We start from the raw sequence: 23482 nt of genomic DNA, 5'->3' as shown, positions 1-23482 counted from the left end.
GCATCAGCAGAATGCTGCCTGCTCTTTACATTATAATAATAATAAAATGAACTGTAGGTTAGAGGTGAGTCGTACTAGCTCTTCTTGATACTCGGAACAATTGGTACAAGTACGAATAAATACCTAGTCCAAATACCTGTTCCCTAGTATTTCACTTATTACTCATTATATAAGGGGGGGGGGGGGGGGTTGTTAGAGAATTTCTCAAAAAGTAATTCCCCCAAAAAATTATCATTTCAAATCCATCATGGGATTTCAATTTCAATGAAGCAAAATAAAATAAATTTTTAAAACTTTATTTATTACTGTCTGAACGAACCGGTTTCGGAGGTTCTCATCTTACCTTACCTAATTAATTTGATAAATGAGTCTTAGCACGGAAAACTTGCTACCTAAATAAGAGGCCCCGAGAAGTTAAATTATTAAATGTCTGTCATCCCATACAACGAAAGCGAATTTTCATTTTATTTAAATGAAAATCAGAATGTTAAAATTTCAATTTCCCAGATGCAGAGCAGATTGCCTTTTATAGTAATTAAGGTGAAACAAAAGGACGACACAGTGCTACTAATAAAAGCTAAACATAGACGGAAATAAACAACATGGCCAACACAGATATATTAATGAACTAAAGAAGTGGTTTGACATAAATTTACTACTTAACACTATGTTTAAAAAAAATTTATTATATGCAATTCTGCATAAAAAAACAAGGAACACTAAAGAAAAATTAATTATAATCCACTCTAAGCAAATACACAACAACATAACTGCAATATCTCGTGTTTAGTGATAGAAAACCAAACCGAAATAAAATACCTATACATTACAGTAGACAAATTAATGCATAAAATCGTCCACACACATTAAAGTACTCAAAGACAGAGTGAGGAAACTAAGATACATCATAGATTCAAAAAAATAATAATTAAAAAATAATTCCACTTAAATCATATAGGTACATATTCATCAGAACTTCTGTTTAAAGAATTTAAAGTCAGAAAACTAAATGCATTATTTTTATATCACGTAATTTTACAAATTTACAAAGAAAATAGTCTAAATAAAACTGCACCTTTTAAAATAATAGAAAACCCAGATAAACATCAACTCTCACAACTCGAGAAAGTAATTAAAAAACAGTGCAATTCAACTATAAATATCTTGGAGTGAATTTTTTTTAATACATTATCAGAAAGTATTAGAAATAACAATAAACATTTTAAATACCACCTTAAAAATACACTGAAAATATAAACAGAATACTCATAGTAAAAATAACGAACATAATATTACACCCCCACATACACAAGCCAAGCTTTATTATGGTGGTGCATCTCAACAACAAAGATTTTAAATGCCAACAAAGAACACAGTGAAAATATTTTTTTATAAAGCCCTAATATTTTATTTCTAGATGGCGCCACTTTCGTTCACAGTTCGCACAAGATAGCTTCCAATTTTCGAAAGCGAGAAATAATACATTAGCCGTGCACTAATTATGTGCACTAGGTAGGAAGCGCCCGGCCGGACCTCGTCTCCGGCGATGCTTTTGTACTCTTGCTAAAACCTTTTTTAACTGGTGGACGCATACTGTCGGAATTTATTGACAATACCAGTCGAGATCGCGCTGATCGCGATCTACTAAATTAATTCAGTATCATATCCTTTCTCCCTTACTCACCTACATAAGAAGAGTGTTTCCCTAATATTCAAAGATTAGGGAAACACTCTTCTTATGTAAGCGAGTAACGAGATGCCTATACATATGCCCCGCCCTCGGTATGAATACGCGAGACGCGAGACGCGCAAGACTAGCAAGACGCGTGAGACGTCCAATACTCGCAAGACTCGCAAGACGTCCAATACTCGCAAGACTCGCAAGACGTCCAATACTCGCAAGACGTGCAATACTCGCAAGACGTACAATACTCGCAAGACTCGCAAGACGTGCAATACTCGCAAGACGCGCAAGACTCGCAAGACGCGCAATACTTAAGAACAAATACTAAGTACGAAAGTCTCTTTGAAATATCTGTTCCAAACATCTGTTCTAGTAAATACGCTTCACCTCTACTGTAGGTAAGTTTTTAGATTCTCACGGCCAAAAGCATTTTTGTTGTTTGTTTTTGGGGTGTTATGCCGTGTTGCGCTAACTCCTTCTTTAGCCGACGTTTCGGACAGCGTTGCAGTGTCCATCATCAGGGCAGATCCGGTAGATCCGAAGATGTGTAATTTTTGGTTGTCGAGTTTGTGCTTATTTATTTGTGGCCTGGGCCCGTCCAAGTGCGAAATGCAAACGGAAGTGGCGACATCTTGTGGCGAATTGTGAAAGCACAGTATTTATGTTAGCCTGGGGCCCATCCAAATGTGAAATGCCAACGGAAGTGGCGCCATCTTGTGGCGAATTCTAGAATTAGAAAACCGATTGACAGAGGTAAGAGTAGATGTACCCAGTATCAAGGTTTAAATGCAATGGTTTTATATTGTATTATTATATGGTATTGGAGTATACTTAGACATGTTATTTGCGTTTAGCTTTGGTGTAGCCGTCAATTACCGGATACCAAGAGCTGTTGAGCTTAGCTCCGTCGTCTCTATTGATATTAAATGGATTTTTGTAGATTTCAATTGCCTCCATAATCAGGCGTGATCTATAAGTTTTGGGTCTTCCCAGGACCTCGGGAGCAAATCCAACCGGCCATTACTTTGGATTTGCTCCCGAGGTCCTGGGAAGACCCAAAACTTATAGATCACGCCTGATTATGGAGGCAATTGAAATCTACAAAAATCCATTTAATATCAATAGAGACGACGGAGCTAAGCTCAACAGCTCTTGGTATCCGGTAATTGACGGCTACACCAAAGCTAAACGCAAATAACATGTCTAAGTATACTCCAATACCATATAATAATACAATATAAAACCATTGCATTTAAACCTTGATACTGGGTACATCTACTCTTACCTCTGTCAATCGGTTTTCTAATTCTAGAATTCGCCACAAGATGGCGCCACTTCCGTTGGCATTTCACATTTGGATGGGCCCCAGGCTAACATAAATACTGTGCTTTCACAATTCGCCACAAGATGTCGCCACTTCCGTTTGCATTTCGCACTTGGACGGGCCCAGGCCACAAATAAATAAGCACAAACTCGACAACCAAAAATTACACATCTTCGGATCTACCGGATCTGCCCTGATGATGGACACTGCAACGCTGTCCGAAACGTCGGCTAAAGAAGGAGTTAGCGCAACACGGCATAACACCCCAAAAACAAACAACAAAAAAAAAAAAAAAAAAAATGAACTGTAAATCAAATTTATATTAAAAAACGACAGTAAGGAGCTCATTCAATTGGTTCTGAATAAATCACAGGAAATGTGGAATGAAGGAAACAGCCTACCTGGAATTCCCATGAATCCAGGCAATAGGGCTCTCGATGCACTTGCACTGGGTGAAATTTCCTCCACAACGAGATGAACGAGAAAAACGAGAGAATTTTGATATTTGCATATGAATAATACAACGACGAAACTAAGGTTAAGACTTGCGATAATTTACAGTGCAACATAAATCTTCATAATTTCTCCAATGTGGGTAAGACTGTTTTTAGGGAAGGAGATGGATAGTAGGTATATGATGGGAAAAATGATAGTAGGTATTATCCAAAAAAAACTGTTTCAATACTAAACAGGTGTATCTTCGACTTATTTGAATTCATTTTGAAAATTATTGAAACTTACAGAAAGAAGAATAAGCACAGATTTAATACTGTTACAAAGAATACTACATTTTAATATTGACTGTCCCGAATTACTTAAATGTATCAATATCCATGTTCCCAAAAAATCATGCCGACATTTTACTTTAATAACACCAGGACACTAGCTTACCAAAATTCTCCGATTCCGAGACTTCACAATCTCGGAAACAAATATTCTGATCTGGGTGATATATTTCATTTGAAAACTAATCAGTATAAATGTTGTATATTCTATCACTTTTATTCTTCTAGACACAAATAGACCTATGTACCCATATAACTTCTCCGCTTCTACTATTTTGTTTTGTTGAATCTTTTAAATTCAATTATATGCGTGAGGATTCATTGTTGCCATTATGTTTACATTCTTCTTTATTGTATTAGTTTCTAAGTGTTTACTCTGATACAAAATGCTTGTATTTTTTTAAAGAAAAGCCCACTAGGGCGTGTAATAAATAAATAAAATAAATTTAGTAAATGTAATTCCGCTGACCGTCATAAAATGCTTAACAGAAAAAAAATTACAGACAAATACGAAACCCTTTCGTATTTTGCAAAACATATTTTTAAAACATTAAATATTTCACCTTTGCACCCGGAAATTCAAACTCTCTTCTGTCATTTATGTCAGACATTTGTTGGCACCAGAAGACTCTACGCACACAAGTCCATTGTGGAACTTATCTGTGCAGGATCTGAATGTTCGTTTTTATCCGAACCACCTGGCGTAGTGACGCTAAAAATGAGTGAGGTGGGTAAAATAGTGATTATGGCCTGTATACTGTCAGAGGCGGTTGCAACGCTTCCCGAAGCCTGTTCTGGCCCCCTTTCGCTGATTGGCTGGTCTATCAATGTGAAGTGCTGCAGTACAGCAGTGCTGCCAGGGTCTCTTATCTATGTGAGGTGTCAGCGCTTTATTAGCAGCAGATACATACCTGGACGCTGTTGTTGGACGCGGTGGACTCTCTTACTGCAGCAGCTGGTCCAGTTCCTTCACCACTTAGGATTCTTGCTGCAGAGCCTCCATCTTCTATCTTCGTAGAACGTCACAGAGATGCTGCCAAGGTCTGGCATCTGTGAGAGGATAGTGTGTCAGCGCTTTATTAGCAGCAGACACATACCTGGACGGATGACGAACCTCGTGCTGGCACTGTTGGTGGACAGCAGCTGGTCCAGTTCCTTCACCACTTAGGATTCTTGCTGCAGAGCCTCCATCTTCTATCTTCGTAGAACGTCACAGAGATGCTGCCAAGGTCTGGCATCTGTGAGAGGATAGTGTGTCAGCGCTTTATTAGCAGCAGACACATACCTGGACGGATGACGAACCTCGTGCTGGCACTGTTGGTGGACAGCAGCTGGTCCAGTTCCTTCACCACTTAGGATTCTTGCTGCAGAGCCTCCATCTTCTATCTTCGTAGAACGTCACAGAGATGCTGCCAAGGTCTGGCATCTGTGAGAGGATAGTGTGTCAGCGCTTTATTAGCAGCAGACACATACCTGGACGGATGACGAACCTCGTGCTGGCACTGTTGGTGGACAGCAGCTGGTCCAGTTCCTTCACCACTTAGGATTCTTGCTGCAGAGCCTCCATCTTCTATCTTCGTAGAACGTCACAGAGATGCTGCCAAGGTCTGGCATCTGTGAGAGGATAGTGTGTCAGCGCTTTATTAGCAGCAGACACATACCTGGACGGATGACGAACCTCGTGCTGGCACTGTTGGTGGACAGCAGCTGGTCCAGTTCCTTCACCACTTAGGATTCTTGCTGCAGAGCCTCCATCTTCTATCTTCGTAGAACGTCACAGAGATGCTGCCAAGGTCTGGCATCTGTGAGAGGATAGTGTGTCAGCGCTTTATTAGCAGCAGACACATACCTGGACGGATGACGAACCTCGTGCTGGCACTGTTGGTGGACTCTCTCGCTGCAGCAGATGATCCAGTTTCTTCACCACCTAGGATTCTTGCTGCAGAGTCTCCATCTTCTATCTTCGTGTCACCTGTTCCTATACTTCATTTTACTTAACTTAACTTCACTCTATTTTTGTAATATTTATACCTGCATCAACTGTAAAGCGCCCCTGAGGTGATATCTCACAAAAGCGGCGCTATACAAATTATCCAATAATAAATAAATAAATAAATAAGTGTACGTGTATGACTGCAGGGGGCCCCACAGTGTACCCGACTAACGCCACGGTGCCGGCTGTAGAGGGGGGCCCCGTGCTGCTGGAGAGCGAGTACTGCTCAGCCCCCGCGCCCAGCCGGGTAGTGTGGCTCGCTGCGGGCCTTGCTCTGCCGCTGGCTGCCAGCCATGGCCGCATTGTGACGCACAACTACACGGTAAGCACCCATCAGAGTACAACTTATCCTTTCAATTTTAATATATTATGTAGGTATTTTTATACACCTTAATGATAACAATTATTTTATAAGCAATAATTATTACCCTGAAACACTCATCCACATTGAAAAATCTCCTGATAAGAGATACATGACGCCAACGGGACTTGAACCCGTGTCCTTTCGATTTCCGGTCGACAGCTCTGACCACTGAGCTATGGCGGCTTATCTCTTATCCGCGAAATAATTCAATATTTACTAGTGTTTCATTCAACAATTACTGCTTATTACATTTTTCACCTGAAAACAACCAACTTTATTTTATATGAGAAAGGCATTGTAAGTGCTAACTCTCTCACTAGATGGCGTCAAGACAAATTGTCTACATTTTTTGGTGAAGATACTAGAACTTGTGGTCAGAGCTGTCGACCGGAAATCGAAAGGACACGGGTTCAAGTCCCGTTGGCGTCATGTAACTTTTATCAGGAGATTTTTCAATGTGGATGAGTGTTTCAGGCTAATAATTATTGCTTGTAAAATAATTGTTACCCTTTGTGCTATGCATAAAAAATCTTGTCTTAAACATTAGTTTACCAAAAAAATAATAACCTTAATGTTAGGTTATGATCGAATTTTGAGTTTGTACTTTCGATAAAGTACTAAACTAGAGTGAAGTTGTTTGCTAACCATAATAAAGGCCGATCCTTAGTGGACGCAATTGGAGCAGTGCGCTCCGGGCGCCAACTTTCCTATGCGCCAAGGCGTTGATAATACTTAACCCAACCTAACCTAACCTAACCCAACCATCGCCGTTAGATTATTTGTCATTGAAACTGCGCTACTCAAAAATACAAAACATCATAATATTATTTAATAGCCGGCTACACTTCAGCTATTAAATAATACAGTAATTATTTCTTGCGGAAGATGCATATAATACATGCATATTATATTTATAGAAGGTAGAGAAAAGTCAGTCAAAAGGCAATGGTTCAAGAGAGAGCCTCTCCCGATCTGGTACACCACGCAGCTTGTGGGCAGGCACATCCTGAACACATCTCATCTCTGCTAACTCACCAGACGTAGCTAACCACTTGGGGCGACTTATAGCAGAGGTGTTGGTTATCCAATAAGTGGGCGGCGGTACTCAAACCCACCTCCCAATATAGCTCAACAGAATGCCCTGAAGAAAATAATTACGGCCTATCTTATCTTTAAAATCCTTCAAACTTTGAACTTCGTCATACAAGTAACTACAGAAATACAACCAAGATGACTTTGAAAGTTATTTTGGATAAAAATGGACAAAAGAAATGGTTTTGAATTCAGTTCATTTAGAAAAAAATGTCTTTAAAAAACCTTGTCCAACTAAGGTAATGAAATCACTGGGAGTTAATTTGAAAAAAAAATTTAATTCATATTATGGAAACATAAAAATCAACAGCATCTCTTAGATAAATCAAAAACACTGAAATTTAAATTTAAATTCACTTGTGCCGTTAATTCTTAGTAAATAAATAAGCAGGGCTACATTTTTTATTTGATTAGTATGCTCACACAGCATCCCCGAAGATGACGATGACTGAAAGGAAAATAATTATTCTCTGTGTATTGTTTGTCTCGCGTGTGGTGTCAAAGTAAACAAAACATTATTATAAGTAATAATAACTAACACAAAATTGAAAAAATCTTCAGAAAATAATAAATGCCGCTGCCGATTCTGATTGGCAGTCAGGTGAACTAAACCACCACGTGGGCTTATTTTTAAACGCCAAATAATAAATGCCGCAGACGTGAATTGATTATTTTTAACTGCCAAATAATAAATACCGCAGACTGGAATTGAACCCACCCCTTCTGATTACTGGTCAGGTGCACTGAACCACAACGTCGGCTTATTTTTAACTGTCAAATAATACAATAAATATATAATGCTAGTATTTTAATCAACAATTATTGCTTATTGATTTTTTCACCAGAAAACAACCAACAACCAAAGGAATTGTTAAATACTAAATTTCCTACTAGATGGCGTCGGGACATATTATTCATTATCATTATCATTATAATAAACGTTGTCTTATAGATAATACCTACGATAAATAAACTTGCACACAAACAATTATATGCATTAAACAATCTATATTAATTATGTTTATATTTTAATCTTAGGGCGTGAGCACACAGAGAGCGTTCTCAGAGTTCTGCGTTCTAGTGACCGTTGACCGCTCAAGAGTTCCAACGCACACAAGCGGCGTTCAAATTCTCGCGTTCTAGTTTCGTTTGGGTCTTTGCATATGCAACATGTCACTAGAAAGTTCATCATCCGTGAAAATATATTGCTCTTGTGGAGCTTAACAGCTTCTAAAAATAAAAAAAAGTATTGGGTGCACCCAATCAACACAACGCGAGAAGAACAAGGCGAATTTACTAATAATAAAATTTACTTAAAATTTAAATTTACTAGTAGCAATTTCAAACCAAGCTTCGACTTTTTTTTCGCGTTTTTTATAATTTATATCACTTAAATCGTATAACAAACTCCTTTCCCTAACCAATTCAATTAACATTTCTGTGTTTGTAACCTCAAACATCGCGGCGTTCTGGCGTTCTCTGCCTCGGCGGCAAAAGAACTCTTAGAACGCAGCGTTCCGTTTTGACCGCCGCGGTCTGACTGCCCACTGTGTGCGTTGTTGTTATAGTATCAGTACATTCTAATGAACGCCGAACGCGGAACTCGGAACTCGGACCTCCTGACCGCTCTCTGTGTGCTCACGCTCTAAGTTTAATATTTTTAATTTTTATTTGTATCTTTTTAAATATACATGTACTTTTTCTTTATTTTTCAGTTTACTATTAATGTTAAAATATTTGTTTTTAGTTTTATTTATCATTAAATTTGTTTTTTTTTTCTTTACTTCTTATGTTTCTATAAAATAGTATTTTTTAGTTCTTCTAAGTTATTTTTATTATTTCTTCATGTATGATTCATACTTGCATACTTATGTTTCTATAAAATAGTATTTTTTAGTTCTTTTATGTCATTGTTATTATTATTTCATGTATAACTACCATAACACGGGCATTAGCCTAGTATGGTAATTAAAAAAATGTCAAAAAATGTAACATGTAAACATTTATTAAATACAAAAAAATAAATAAAAATAATGGTGTAATATTTTGACTTAAAGATAAACAAGACAATGTTTTATTATGCAGAGCACAAAGGACAAGCAATAATTATTAGCCTGAAATTAACATTAACTAAAAATTAAATGCCGTGGACACCGGTCAAGGCTGCAGGTTCAATTCCCGTCGGCAGCATTTCTTATTCTCGGGAGATTTTTTTCAATTTGTGTTGGTGTTTCAGGCTAATAATTATTGCTTATAATAAAATATAATGCAGTTTATTTTACATTATTTACCCTTTTATTTTCAGATTGTGGTGTCTGTAATATTAAACTAATGTATGTGAGTACTTGCATACTGCTTGCTTACCCCGTATTCAGGGACATTGTAAGTACTTGCATACTGCTTGATAACCCCGTATTAAGGGACATTGTAAGTACTTGCATACTGCTTGCTAACCCCGTATTCAGGGACATTGTAAGTACTTGCATACTGCTTGCTAACCCCGTATGCAGGGACATTGTAAGTACTTGCATACTGCTTGCTAACCCCGTATGCAGGGACATTGTAAGTACTTGCATACTGCTTGCTAACCCCGTATTCAGGGACATTGTAAGTACTTGCATACTGCTTGCTAACCCCGTATTCAGGGACATTGTAAGTACTTGCATACTGCTTGCTAACCCCGTATGCAGGGACATTGTAAGTACTTGCATACTGCTTGCTAACCCCGTATTCAGGGACATTGTAAGTACTTGCATACTGCTTGCTAACCCCGTATTCAGGGACATTGTAAGTACTTGCATACTGCTTGCTAACCCCGTATGCAAGGACATTGGAGGGTAAGAGAGCAGACTCTTGACGTGTGCGGTGAAAGAGAAAAGCGTATGTTTCGAAAGTGGCGGGGTCCCCTCCAATGTTTATACACTTTGTAGAATGTATTCCTATTTAAAAGAGCGTTAATATACATGTAACTAAACGCTGTTTGCAGAACTCCTCGTCGCCTGATTGCTACATAGCCCGGCTTAGCATCCTTGAAGCTCTGCCTTCGGACTCTGGTGAGTTCTCCCTTCTGGTCCGGTCGGCCCGCGGAGTGGCCGAGGCAGTATTCCAGCTGACGGTGCGGACGCGCCGCCCCCACACCGACAGGAACCACACCGCTGTGGCTGCCTCCACCAACAAGGCAAACACCCGCGTGCTTGTGTCTTGCACAAGCGTATCAGTTTACCTTATCGGTTTCTCACTCAAATATCTTGCAATCTTCCCGCAGTATTAACAAAGCGGCTTTCGTGTATAAGTTGTTACTGTGAATCTATTATCACTTTTCCATAATTTATTTTTTGCTTTTTTATTAACCCTTTCACACCCGCATTATTGTTTCCACACATATAAAATATGTAATGCTTGATAATACATTAGAAAATTATTTGAAAATTTTTGAAAATGATTTTTTTTTTGTTTTTTAGAAATTTTTCTATGTTAATTTGGATTAACATTGGATGTCAGAGGGTATTTTTTAAATAGTAAGGTGAAATAAACATAACACAAAAGTCATACTAATAACTGTTTCATGTCAAAAATGTACATTTACAATGTAGTTATAATCTCTAAGGTACAAACAAATAACATTTTTACTAAAATTCATTCAGAAATAAAGAAATAATCTAGGATAATAAATATTTAAAAATTCACCACGCTAGTCGAAAACATGTCCGTCAATACCAGTGTTAATTTGAATGAACATTGAAATTCATTTACAATATTCTGGCAAATGATTGTGAAAAGTGAATTGGACTGATTTTATTACTGTAGAACACATCTTTATGCGTTAAAATATTTATAATTCTATTAGAAAATATTGATATCTCACCTTAAATGAAGTAATCAATGACGGCAGAAATTCAATGAAACTCACAATCAGCAGATGTCAAAATATTTGTCGATGTTGTGGCGGGAATAAGGATTTCAACCGAGCGGACGCCACAGAAAAAATTACATGCTATAAGAAAACAAAAACATGTCTTTTCTAAATTGCTACCATTACGGTAAAAAAATCACAAAGTTCACGTTAATTTGAATTAACACTGGGGCTGAAAGGGTTAATCACATCGTTTGTTGGAGACGCCTAAACGCGTCTTTTGGTACGATTGGTAGAAAGAGGGAGACGCTTTGAAGCGTTTTTTATGTATTTTTTTGCTATTGGTAGACGACGGGAAAAGCCAAAACGCATTGTTATTCTGTTAAGTAAAAATTAGAATACCCGGCAATTCGTAGAGACATTGCCGGGTGTCAGACTGTGGCCCTAGAACATACAGCATTGCGGTAACATTCTGTTTTGTATCTTTACATTTTTTCAATGCTGTAACGATATTCTTTGGTTCAAGACGTTCCCCATTTTTGCTTTTGCCTCCATTCTGCTGTTACAAATTATTTGTAAAAAATATTGCGTCTGTCATTTACGTGCGAATCTGAAAAAATTGTCCGCTTTACAAAGTGGATTGAAATCATTGACCGGCCGCAAACATTGTGTTAATAATTATACATTTTTTTTATATGGTACCTCAAGAATTGTTTCATGCCTCTATGTATTTAAAGGAGAACTAAATTATTTAGAGCTTGTTGACATTCCCAATAGATGGCAGGGTTTTGCTGAAAAATCTAAATCTAATTTGACTTTAAAATATGATTATGATTGTGAAAGGTTGCCATTATGCTGGTGGATTGATCTGTCAACAGGATGTTTGGAAGCTTTGCTATTTGCAGGAAGGCATATATATTAAAAAAGTTCCTGATAACAATCCCTACTGCAAAAATATGTTCTTACATTTGCCCACTTTATTTTGTGTGATTTTAGCATCTGTTGAGCGTGCTTTGATTTGTATGTTTGAAATTAATGGTGATTTTAGGCAATGCTAATTTAGATTAGAAATTTACAACAAGAGTGTTGTACGTCGGACATATTGCGAAGTTTGTACCTTGGACGTACATTTTAAAAATTGTGATAGCGTGTCATTTAGGAAAGCTAATTCAAAACAGAGATTATTAAATCAACAAGTTTCTTTTATTACAATAATATAATGATAATTGCTATGTTCAAGATACAACCAATTCCAAAATAATAAAAACAATTCATAGTTTTTTTTCAGGAATTTAAAATGTATAATAACCCAATGTTTTAAAATATATATACAGTCTAACTAATAAATGTGTTTTTTTTTTTAATATTATTTAACTGGTTAGCGGTTATTGAACAAATACCTTACTAATAAGCGTAAAATAGACTCAACTGATATATATATATTTTTTTTATTTTTATTTTTTTTGCAATGGTTTCTTTAAAATAATTATTTTAACCTTTCCGGGAGTATGGACGCTAATGAACTATGGCATGGGCGCGCAGAAAATTTTCTAGGATGGGGCAAAATATTTTTACTAATGTTTTAATGTAGTTTTAATTTACTGTAGAGTATTTGTATGGTGAACGAACCTACAGAACACTGTAGTAATGAAGGGCATACTGTAGTAACAATTTAACACAATATATATGTATACTATAACAACATAAATTTAAAATAAAATTTATTCTTTAAACAAGAACTGGAGTCGTCTGTTATCTCTACCAAACAAACTCTACAATTTTGTCCATAAAGTCTTTTTTGTTGCAGTTCACATTGTCTCTGTGTACGCTTAACATGCACAATCCAGACAGACGTTTGATCTAAGCCATGTTTTTACACGATGTAATGTGCTGAACGATTGCTCCACCGTACATGTTGTTGCTGGTAATCTTAGCAAAACTAGTAAGGCATACCTGACACTCGGATAAAACTTTGTAAAAGGTAACAAGTCGATGAAGTCTTGGCTACTTTTGTATTCTCGCGTTTTACAAAAATCAAACCAACTCAAGACTTCAGTTTCAAAATTATCAATGTGGTATACCAGTTTGCACAATATCGAAGGATTTGACTTAAGGCAAACACAATATCTAATTATTTAAAATAAAATTAACATTATTTGACTATTTTTAATCAATCCAGGGGGGGGGGGGCAAGTGCCCCCCCTTGCCCCCCCCGGCGCCCATGAATGATGGTACACACTTTCGCCAAAGGTGTATGGACGGCTATGGACATCAGGCGTCGCATAGATTCTGTAAATATGCATCGTATTGCCATCTATGGGCATATTCCTGTAACTTTACACATCGACAGAGATATCGCCCGTTATTTATTTTGCATGACGTCACAAGAACAAGTTCGGACAAAAACAGAAATATTCAACCATTAACCGTAAGAGTTTTTACGTTTTTTCTCGCGGATTTCTAATAATTTGTTGGAATATCTGTACATTAGAGTTTGAATTTGATGTCTTTTATGTTTGTACCAGACAGCTGGTGGATGTTCCTAAATAATTAAGGAAATGAATGTTTATCTGTTATCACACATTTTACGACGTCGAATCCTTTATGATGCTTATCACCGGACACGTATCACGTGTCAAATGGGATTTAACCGTAGTAATTAAATTTCGGTTATTTTTTCTTTGTTCCTTAATGCTCTCATCCATTCTGTTTAGTGATAAAAATAATTGCTGCACATTAACACATGAATAAACTGTTGAATTTCAACTCAATAAATATGCACACAACTGGCCCAATTAGTCAGTTGTCCGACGACATTCGCAAAGTTGTGTTTCATTGCAAATCCTTCCCTGTGATACCCCCGAGTGGAAACCGGCATTTTAACCTTTCCTCATCTGTGGTGTATATTTACTACACATTGCTTCTAATAACTTTAATAACTCTATAAATATAATAAATTCTGGGTTCAGATTTTAGGTATTCCTCCGTTATACATTTATGCACTGAATTAAAAAAATATATATTACATAGTTTTCAAATTCAATTAAAAATCAGAGTTTTTTTGTTAAAAATCGGGAACAAATACACCAATACAATCAACCGTGTGATACAAAATACGCGAAGAGTGTGCGAGGAAATGACACGCTATTGATGTCCCGCTTTAATTCGCTATGCGGGAACATGAGATATCCACACTTCTGCAGTTGTTGTTTTTGATTTAGACCATCGATACCTACGACCGCACAGCTGTGTTTGTGCCAGCTACCAGCCGCGCCGCTAGCCAGTTGGCCTCGAACCGTCGTTAGATGTGGATCCCTCGCACGTTTCTTTAGCATCTGCCGATGGTTTTTTCAAGTTTTCAGCAATTAAATTACAATTATTATCACTTTTGATATAACATATAATAATTATAATCGATTAGCTATGAATATTCATATTTTTCCCATATTAAATTGTTTATTTTGAGATGTGTACTGACTACACAGCACCGTAACGCGTGTATTTTTTTAGCACAGTAAGGGAAAGGAGTCGATGTCACTGGCATAGGTGTCGAGTAGAGGTGAGGCGTATTTATCATACCCAGTAAAAGTACAGTAGATACTTTGTACTTGTGACAGATCTACAAAATACTCATAAGTATTTTATGCCGGGATAAAATATTTTTAATAGGTATGATGGGTATTTTTAGAAGGTATTTTTGATGGGTATTTTTAGTGGGTATTTTTGACGAGAATTTTCAACGGTTAATCCTGGAATCACAGAAATTCTGTAACAACCCCCCCCCCCCATGGATTTAAAATTTTTGGTGGGGGAGTACTCATTTTGAAAGTTTTCGTGGGGAATTATGTTTTACAGAAATTATTTAACAACCCTCCTCAAGGATTTCGAATAATAAATGGGGGAATCAAGCTTGCGTAGAAAATTTGTGGGGAATATGTGGGCAGAATTTATGTGAGTGCAGTTTAGAATTACTTATTCTGAATCAATCCTCAGGTCGGTATTAAATACTTTTGAGTATTTTGTCACCGGTATTTCTCTGTACCTGTACTCATTGTACCCAGTAACGAATTGTACTCATAGGACCCACCTCTAGTGTCCAGTACAGTGTTTTTAATGTGCATTACGTAACTTACTCCCGTAAAGTTTAATTGAAAATAGTATTATTTCTTTTTAACTCACCGTAAATTTAAAACCCACACTCTATCAAGGTGATCAGAAAGAAATTCAAGATTATAGAAGATACAAAATGCGACACGTCACTCATTTTTCACTCACTTTTTTGCCATTGCCTGCGGACTTCTGAGTGATGACATAATACACAAGAAAATCACTAGATGGCATTAATTACATCTACATTAAACATTAAACGAAGGAGCGATGCCTACAGACTTCTGAATGATGACATAATACACAAGAAAATCACTAGATGGCATTAATTACATCTACATTAAACATTAAACGAAGGAGCGATGCCTACAGACTTCTGAATGATGACATAATACACAAGAAAATCACTAGATGGCATTAGTTACAGGATGGCATTAATTACATATATTTTAAACATCAAACGAAGGAGGATGAATAGATGCAATATAATGAATAAACGCATTTACCCCAGCTGACCTTTTATTTGTGTTTTTTACAACAAATATACAATGTTTACAAGTCACACTGTTTTAATTTATACTACACTTCCATTAAAAGCATTTGCTTGTGGATGGAAGAGGAGTGTACATTTGCGAAAAAATAATATAACTAGGTTACAAAGTAAAAAAAAAATTACAGAATTAAAATCCATAAAAATTATTGTATTTGGAAGGAAGAAAAAATATATATTATGGAGGATAAATAGAGTATAGTGGGATAATTTGTGAGATTTTCAAGTGAAACTAGGGGAATTAGTTTTTTTGTTAACGATTTCCATAAAATATTTTTTTTATATGGTTCAATATTTGTTTTTTTTTTATCATTAATGCTTCTAATTTCTTCTGGTAATTTATCAAAGAACCATTTTCCTTGGTGGGTATAATGGTGCTGGGCAAAAGAAGTGTGTAGTTTAGGGCATGCAAATATATATTTAAGTCTGGTTCGATTTTCAGCCATGAATCAGTATTTATCTTTTTCTTTTATAATTTGAATTTTTCATAAAAAAGTGTTGGACTAGTTGTTTCGGAAAATTTGAACAATTCATCAAATTTCAATGTTCATTTTCGGGTTCTGTGAAAGTCCTATTCAAGTTCTGTTATTATATCATTATAGGCTAGTTGCTTGACAGAACTGAAATAAAAACAGAACTTGGAAAAATCTTTCACAGAACCTGAAAATTAACTTTGAAATTTGAAGAATTGTTCAAATTCTCCGAAACAACCCGTCCATGTAGGAATTTTGAATTCTTCGGATATGCGTTCAGTGGAGAAGTCTGGAGGTTTTTTAGTATTATTTTTATTATGACTTTTTGAACAATTTCTATGGGGGTCAGGCTAGTTTTATATATTCAAGTGTTTTAGCTGTTGAATTTCCTCATAAAATTTTGGAATATTTTAAATGTGCTATAAACTTCTTATTTTAAGTTGTCGTTAACGAATTCCATTTTAGAAGCTAGGTATTGTTAACTTTTATATTTGTGTATTTGAAATTTACATTCATATTTAATAATTGTAATATTTTAATTTTAAAAGTGAAAAAGTTTTTTTGATGTGAAACCGCACAATAGTCCCAACTGAGACTATGGCATCCCCAATTACGGTATTTTGTGAGGCTGAAGGAAAGAGATGGGGGAGTACCTGGCTATTCCAGGTAATATTATACCTGGATCGGCCACCAAACATGGCCAAAGCCATTTCAAGCGACGTTTCAATTCCGGATGGTGGTCTTATATCAACGAGATACTGAGAGATATCGTCCACTCAGTTGAAAAAACGCTTACCACGTATATTATAAGTATGACGTGGCATGCATTTGAGCGATTTTTGGAAAGTCTTGCGAGTGAACCGGGGCTGACGGAAAACAAAGAGAACATTATTTTATTTCCTAGGGGCATCATAAAATGCCTGTTGCATAAGAACACCAATTTGGCCTAAATATCAGGTTGGTCCTGAAGCTCTTCTAGCCACTCTTTTCAACTTCAACTTTATCTATGGAATTACTTTGTGACATTGATGACTTTTTACTTTCTAAATTAAATGTTAAAATTAGTCAAAAGATCGAGAAATCACTAATTCTGGGTAGATTATTTCAAATTGATGTAAGTTAACACGACGTTTAACAACATTTTTAATTAAATTAATTTTAATTTCGGGATATATAAGGTAAAACCGAACGTTTTTGGAATTTGTCAAATTTCTTCAATCTGGAAGATTAAATGTAATTGTTTATCAACATATTCAAACATAAATGAAACGTCTTATCACGTTTATATTTAAACAACACCTCTGCCATTGGTTTATGGGGTGAGGTTTGTTTGTTTTATATTATTTATTGAGTTAGTTTATACAACATTTGAATATAAACACGATAATATTTCATTTTGTAACTTTAAATATTTTTACAATAAACATAACATTTCTTTTTAAATACATTCATTCTTCAGACTTACATGCATATTTCATCATACATCTTTAGTCCTTTGTACATTAGGCGGTTCTGTGATTTTAATTTCTTCATATGTGGCAATCTAATTCCATTTACATTTCTGGTTTCGTAATTATGAACATCTATATTAAAAACAATTTCATCCTTAAAATATTTTGGCATTTGGTTGTTCATGACTTTATGCACAAAAGTTAACACATTAAATAACAGTCTCTTTTTTTATTGGAATCCAATTTAGCTGCTCTCTCATTTGATTAATGTTTGCTTATTTGCCTTTTCCCAGTATACATCTCATAGCTCTATTCTGTATAACATATAGTCTGTTCAAATTTCCTTCATTGGGCAAATATAACATAGTATAGCAATAATCTAAATGTGGAGCAACTATAGTTTTATAAATGAACTCTGTAGTGTTTCCATTTAGTTTATTTCTTAATCTTCTAAGAAAATTTACTTTGTGATACCTTCTTTAGCACCTAGTTGACCGATCCGTCTGCCCAGTCGCTTACAATTATGTAATATTCAACATATAACTTATTTTCTTGGGATAATTTTAAACTATTTTATTACAAACCTATTCCTCCTCTACACAGTGCCCAAATGATATTCACAGCAGTGCCCACCTCCTGAGTATGGAGTCATCTACCTTGCTACCCTGAGCTGGTGACTCATCCGACAGACAAAGCCCGATTGATAAATCAGGTTTTGGCGCACTAACTTTTAGGAAAGTCCATAAATGAACTTACACCTAGATCGTCATCTTCGTGCTTTTAGTACTGAACATATTTCGTCCGACGGATTTTTTTGGAACTAAGAGAAAAAGAAAGAGAAGGGAATATGTTGTCACGACGTCACAAACCATCGACCAAAGATAGAGGAAAGTAAAAAAAAAAAACGGTACTACCATAGACAATATAAATACGGTCCCAATTTATTAGCCTAAAATATTATTTAAAAATGAAAAACTCGTAATTGCATGAATTATTTTATTACTCAAACACAGATAACACAAAAAGGGACATACAAGCTTGTGTAAACACAAAACACATTTTAAATGACAATAAAATGTTAACACACCAAAACAGAATATTAGAATATTATTTACTTTAGAGAAAAATAAAACAGTTGTATATAGAAGCGTATGAAGGTATACGCTTCTACGTCCATATTGGCAGCAATGAGCCCGCTGCTGGGTTCAGGGAAGACATTAGCTTCTGAAATAAATAAACATCACATTACTCAAACAAAACATAGAATATTATATCTGTAATTCAGTTGCTGGCTTTGAAGAAATAATAATTCTATTGAATGAATATTTTTATCATAATAACGACTCAAATCAACGTCTATTCTTTCATTCTATCTCTCTAATAATAAATAAAGTTAATGATAAGTTACATTAGAAACATTAAACAAACAGAGGGAGATTCGCACCTGCATTTTGGTTAACATCCCGGGTCCCTTGTGCACCAGGTAAATCCCGATATATTCCGATATCTGGAAGATTAAGGGTCGGCAAAGCATTTTTTTTCAACGAGCCACGTCGTTTTTAATTTTTTTGCAAAATGCGAACTACAAACATGTACATAATTTGCCAAAATCGGGTAATAAATATAATCTATTCTGCCAATTCTCCACGCCCATTCCCGAAACAGACTCTCGTTATTGTCGTGTCGCACTGAAACAACATCCTCACAGCTTTCGACACTACAGCGAAATTAGCGAGGCATTTTAACAAATCTACTTTCACTTTTCACAAATATTTACGTCGGCGAAGAACCATGAACATAACCATAAACACATAAATAAACCACTCTCTAGATCGATATCTTCGGGCTTTTTGTATGGCGCCATTTTGTCACCCCCTTAACCACAGACGACCACAGATAAAACGGTCGTTTGGTCCAGACAGGTAAATATATCGTGGACCATAAATAAATCTCAAGGCCATTTAAAAAAAGTGTAACCATAAACAATATAACTACACCCAGCGAACATCGTTCATTCAATAGCCCACAAAAATTATATTTTAAAAATAAAAATATTGGAATGCAGGAAAAGGAAAATAAAAAAAACCCACAACTATGCACACATAAAAATACTTTTATTTTCAAAAAGACAATGGACAGTAATACAAAACAGGGTCAGTACAACCGATGTATTGAGCATTGATTTATCATTGAAGTAGAAGATAAAACTAATATATCTAAACAAAACATGAAACAGAACAAGACACAGAAAAATAAAAAGTAACGGTCTCAACTAGGAATCGAACCCAGTCTTACTGCAACAACTTAATAGGATTTAATTTGACCTTGCACAAAAATACAAGAATATATACACAAAATACATATTCAACAAATTTAAGTGTTCATTATTATTGCCACAGCACTAGAAGTTATTCAAATTCTCCTGCAAGGGTTTCATATAATTTCCACAGCTCTGTCGTCAGCAAACATCAGGGAAAATGCTGGTTAAATCTGAATACTTACATGATGCGATTCTGGAGAGGTTTAAATGACCTTGTATGATGTAATCGTGGCTTTTTTAGCAGTTTTAGCATCCTAATACGTGGTATTGTATCGCGTCGGAATACGGATAGGTCTGAAAAGGAAAATTAATTAAATTATTAGCCAATGAAGTACATTCAGAAATCAGGAACATTGTATCAAAGAACGAGAGGTTAGTACCTGTATTTTACAAACGGGTTCGGGTCCTTCTTTCAATTGGTGGAGATAGACCGGATAACACACTTTAACACAACACGGCATTAATTTATCACCTTGAAGAATTCTAGCACGTAACATTATTTTTAGATGGGTGAAAGAAAATTCAAAATATTTACGTAAAAACATCAACTGACTTTTCAACTTACGAAATGGCGTCTTGGAAATTACCGTTAATTTTTATCGGAGCATAAAGCATGCTTAGCTTCTCTTTCTGTTACACAAATCGCTATGGTAGAGAGCGAGAGAACAAACTACAATTTTTGCTCTAAGCCAATGAGATCTGAGCTTTCAGCCACAACAGCTTTGTCTATAAGAATTTGGGTATTGAATAACTCCTCCCATCAGGGTTATAAGGTCATGCGGGAGTTATACGCCCCTGCATAAACATGTGGTGTTTTGACTTTTGTTACCACAGATATCCCATTTTATACAACTCAGTTCTTCTATGGCGTTCAAAGTGTTCCTATTGGATATTGGCATTTTAAATATTGCTATGACGTCACATAAAGCACCACCATTCTAGGACCAAAATTTAGGTCGGAGTCGACCCCCCTTGGGAAAGTCTCTCGGATGAGTCGTCACCATATAAACCGCCGTGACATGGCGAAGTGACGCTTCTAGAATAATAACGAAGCCGCCGGCCTATCTACTTGCGATTGCACGGAATATTCTCGAACGAATTTGCGCCTATATAAAACGGCCACGTCAAAGTACTTCGGTCAGTCTTACAAGTGCGCTCACGGGGAATTCACCGTCGACCACTTCACCAACTGCGTGAGCATCTGTCCGGAGTCATCACAACCTCTTTTATTCGTCTTCTTACCACTTCCCCAATGACCTATCAGCCGGATTCTCAAAAATAATCGCATTTCACCGCAGTGGGAGGGATAGGTTCATACTTCCGACACCAGATTCCAACCCATTATGCCTTTTTCCGGTGACCGGGTATCTCATAAAAATGACAATTCAACACTGTATTTAGATGTTCCTAATTACTCAATAATTAGTATGTAACAGAAAACTATATATGTACAACTACACATATAAATAATCCAGAAGTAATTGTTCCTATTGTATTTATTTATTTATTTATATATTTATACGCCTAAAAAGGCTTTTACATAGAAGTGATACAAGATGCAGTGTACATAGGAGAATATGTATTATACAGGAGATTGACAGTAAATAGATGTAATCCATTTTAAAGAAGGTACAAAATACACACTTGTAAAATTGTGATTACAAGTATAATGGGAAAATATTAAAAAATATGAAGCAATATTAGTAAAACGTAAGAGTAACATCAAGTAAAAAAGAAATTACAACAACACTACATATAAGACAAATCATTAAAACTAATTTACCAACGCTACTCTAATTTGTAGGATTCAACAAAGTGTTGGTGTAGATTATGCTTAATTCTAAATATGGAGTTAATAAATAAATCAATAGCACCCCCATACTTGTTGTCCATATCATGCATCCTATTGGTCAGTGAGTGTGTCTGATAGTTGTTCGAGTATGTATTACAGAAGAATGTTATATTTTGTCTTGTATTCCTAGTCAGCACATGTAGTTTAATAGTGGAAAGGATGGCAGGACTATCAATTAAGTTGTTAATGACTCTGTGTAACAAAACCAGGTCTGAAATAATTCTCCTGTCAGACAGTGTTATTAGATGCAATTGTTTCATCAAACTGACATAATTAATATAATCAATAGGAATTCTGAGCTTAAAATTTACGTACTTAAGAAATTTGTGCTGAACTCTTTCTATATTATTGGAATGAACTTTATATAAAGGGGACCAAATAGGTGAGTTATACTCCAATTGACTTCTTACTGAAAAAACAATAGGAACAGTATATATACTTACCTATAGCATAATGGTATTCTATTTTTCTTATGATTAGTGTAACTCGCTCACCAAGCACAATAATCAGTTTCTTCATTGGTAAGATTGCGAACATAAATATATTTTGTAACCATATGTAGGTACTTATATAACATCCTGTAGCCACTTATAGGTACATATATATTAAACTTAAAAAAAACACACTTACAAAAAGTGATATAAATTCATGAAAACTTATGAAGCAAAAACAAGGTTAAATAAGTTTCGTTGGTAACTATTAAACCTAGTATTGGTTTCATCACTTATAATAACTCTATATCACTTTTTAAAGGTGTGTTGAATTCACCTCTCCAAGCAGAAGCAATTCTCTTGTGATAAATGCAGTTTTGTATGCGCTTTTGAGCAACGTAAACAATCATAACCTGACGCATACAATGCAAAAACCTTTCTCTTGTTCCGTATGTGGTTATGTCAGTTCTAGGAAATCAAATCTAAAAAAACCACCTACTTATTCACTCCGGTGTTAAACCATTTTAATTTTCTCTCTACGAGAAGTCCCTTTCCACAAAGCAATGATTGTGAAAAACCTTTTAAATGCGCGGAATGCAGCTACGCTTCTTATCTTATCTTGACGTTGCATGTTTTAACTTAACTTTGTCATGTTCAAGGAGTATGTGTAAACAATATTAATTATACAAATGATATGGTTCTTTTAGCACCGTCACCTAGCGCACTAATGAAACTACTCCAAATATGTGAAGATTTAGCATAAAATCATAACTTTGAATATAATACTTCCAAATCAATAGTTATGGTTTTCAAATGCAAAAACGAAAACATGCTAATACCTTCAGTATGGCTAGATGGAAGGAAAATGGATGTTAGTCGTAGCGTCAAATACCTGGGACATATTATGACAGATGACATGAAAGACATCGATGATATGAAAAGGCAAAGAAGAGCGATATCCGTTAGAGCAGGTATGCTGTCAAGTCGTTTTCACCTTTGCAGTACAAACGTGAAAAAGATACTTTTCAACGCATTTTGCACTTCGCTGTACACGTCAGAACTGTAGGTGGATTACACTGCTTCCCGATGGCATAAGCTATAAGTCGCTTACAATAATGCTTATCGCCAACTATTCCGCCTACCGAGACACAGCAGCGCCACGGAAATTTTCCTGGAGGGACGAGTACACTCTTTCAGAGAGTT

General features: G+C 35.8%; 1 protein-coding gene across 1 annotated transcript in view; it reads left to right on the top strand.

Moving 5' to 3' along the window:
- Positions 1 to 10586, top strand: part of LOC149416499 (uncharacterized) — a 48992-nt gene extending 38406 nt beyond the window's left edge. The window contains exons 21-22 of the mRNA XM_089642010.1: positions 5933 to 6108; positions 10229 to 10586. Of these exons, the coding sequence (XP_089498136.1) occupies positions 5933 to 6108; positions 10229 to 10513 (461 nt within the window). The 3' untranslated portion in view covers positions 10514 to 10586. The remainder of the gene's footprint in view (positions 1 to 5932; positions 6109 to 10228) is intronic.
- Positions 10587 to 23482: the final 12896 nt, after the last annotated feature.

The sequence above is a fragment of the Hesperophylax consimilis genome, chromosome 17, assembly GCF_061612785.1.
Source record: "Hesperophylax consimilis isolate HC1 chromosome 17, BYU_Hcon_1.0, whole genome shotgun sequence".
In the NCBI taxonomy this organism is placed as follows: domain Eukaryota; kingdom Metazoa; phylum Arthropoda; class Insecta; order Trichoptera; family Limnephilidae; genus Hesperophylax; species Hesperophylax consimilis.
The sequence above is the reverse complement of the archived record's forward strand: the minus strand, read 5'-3'. Positions and strand labels throughout refer to the sequence as shown.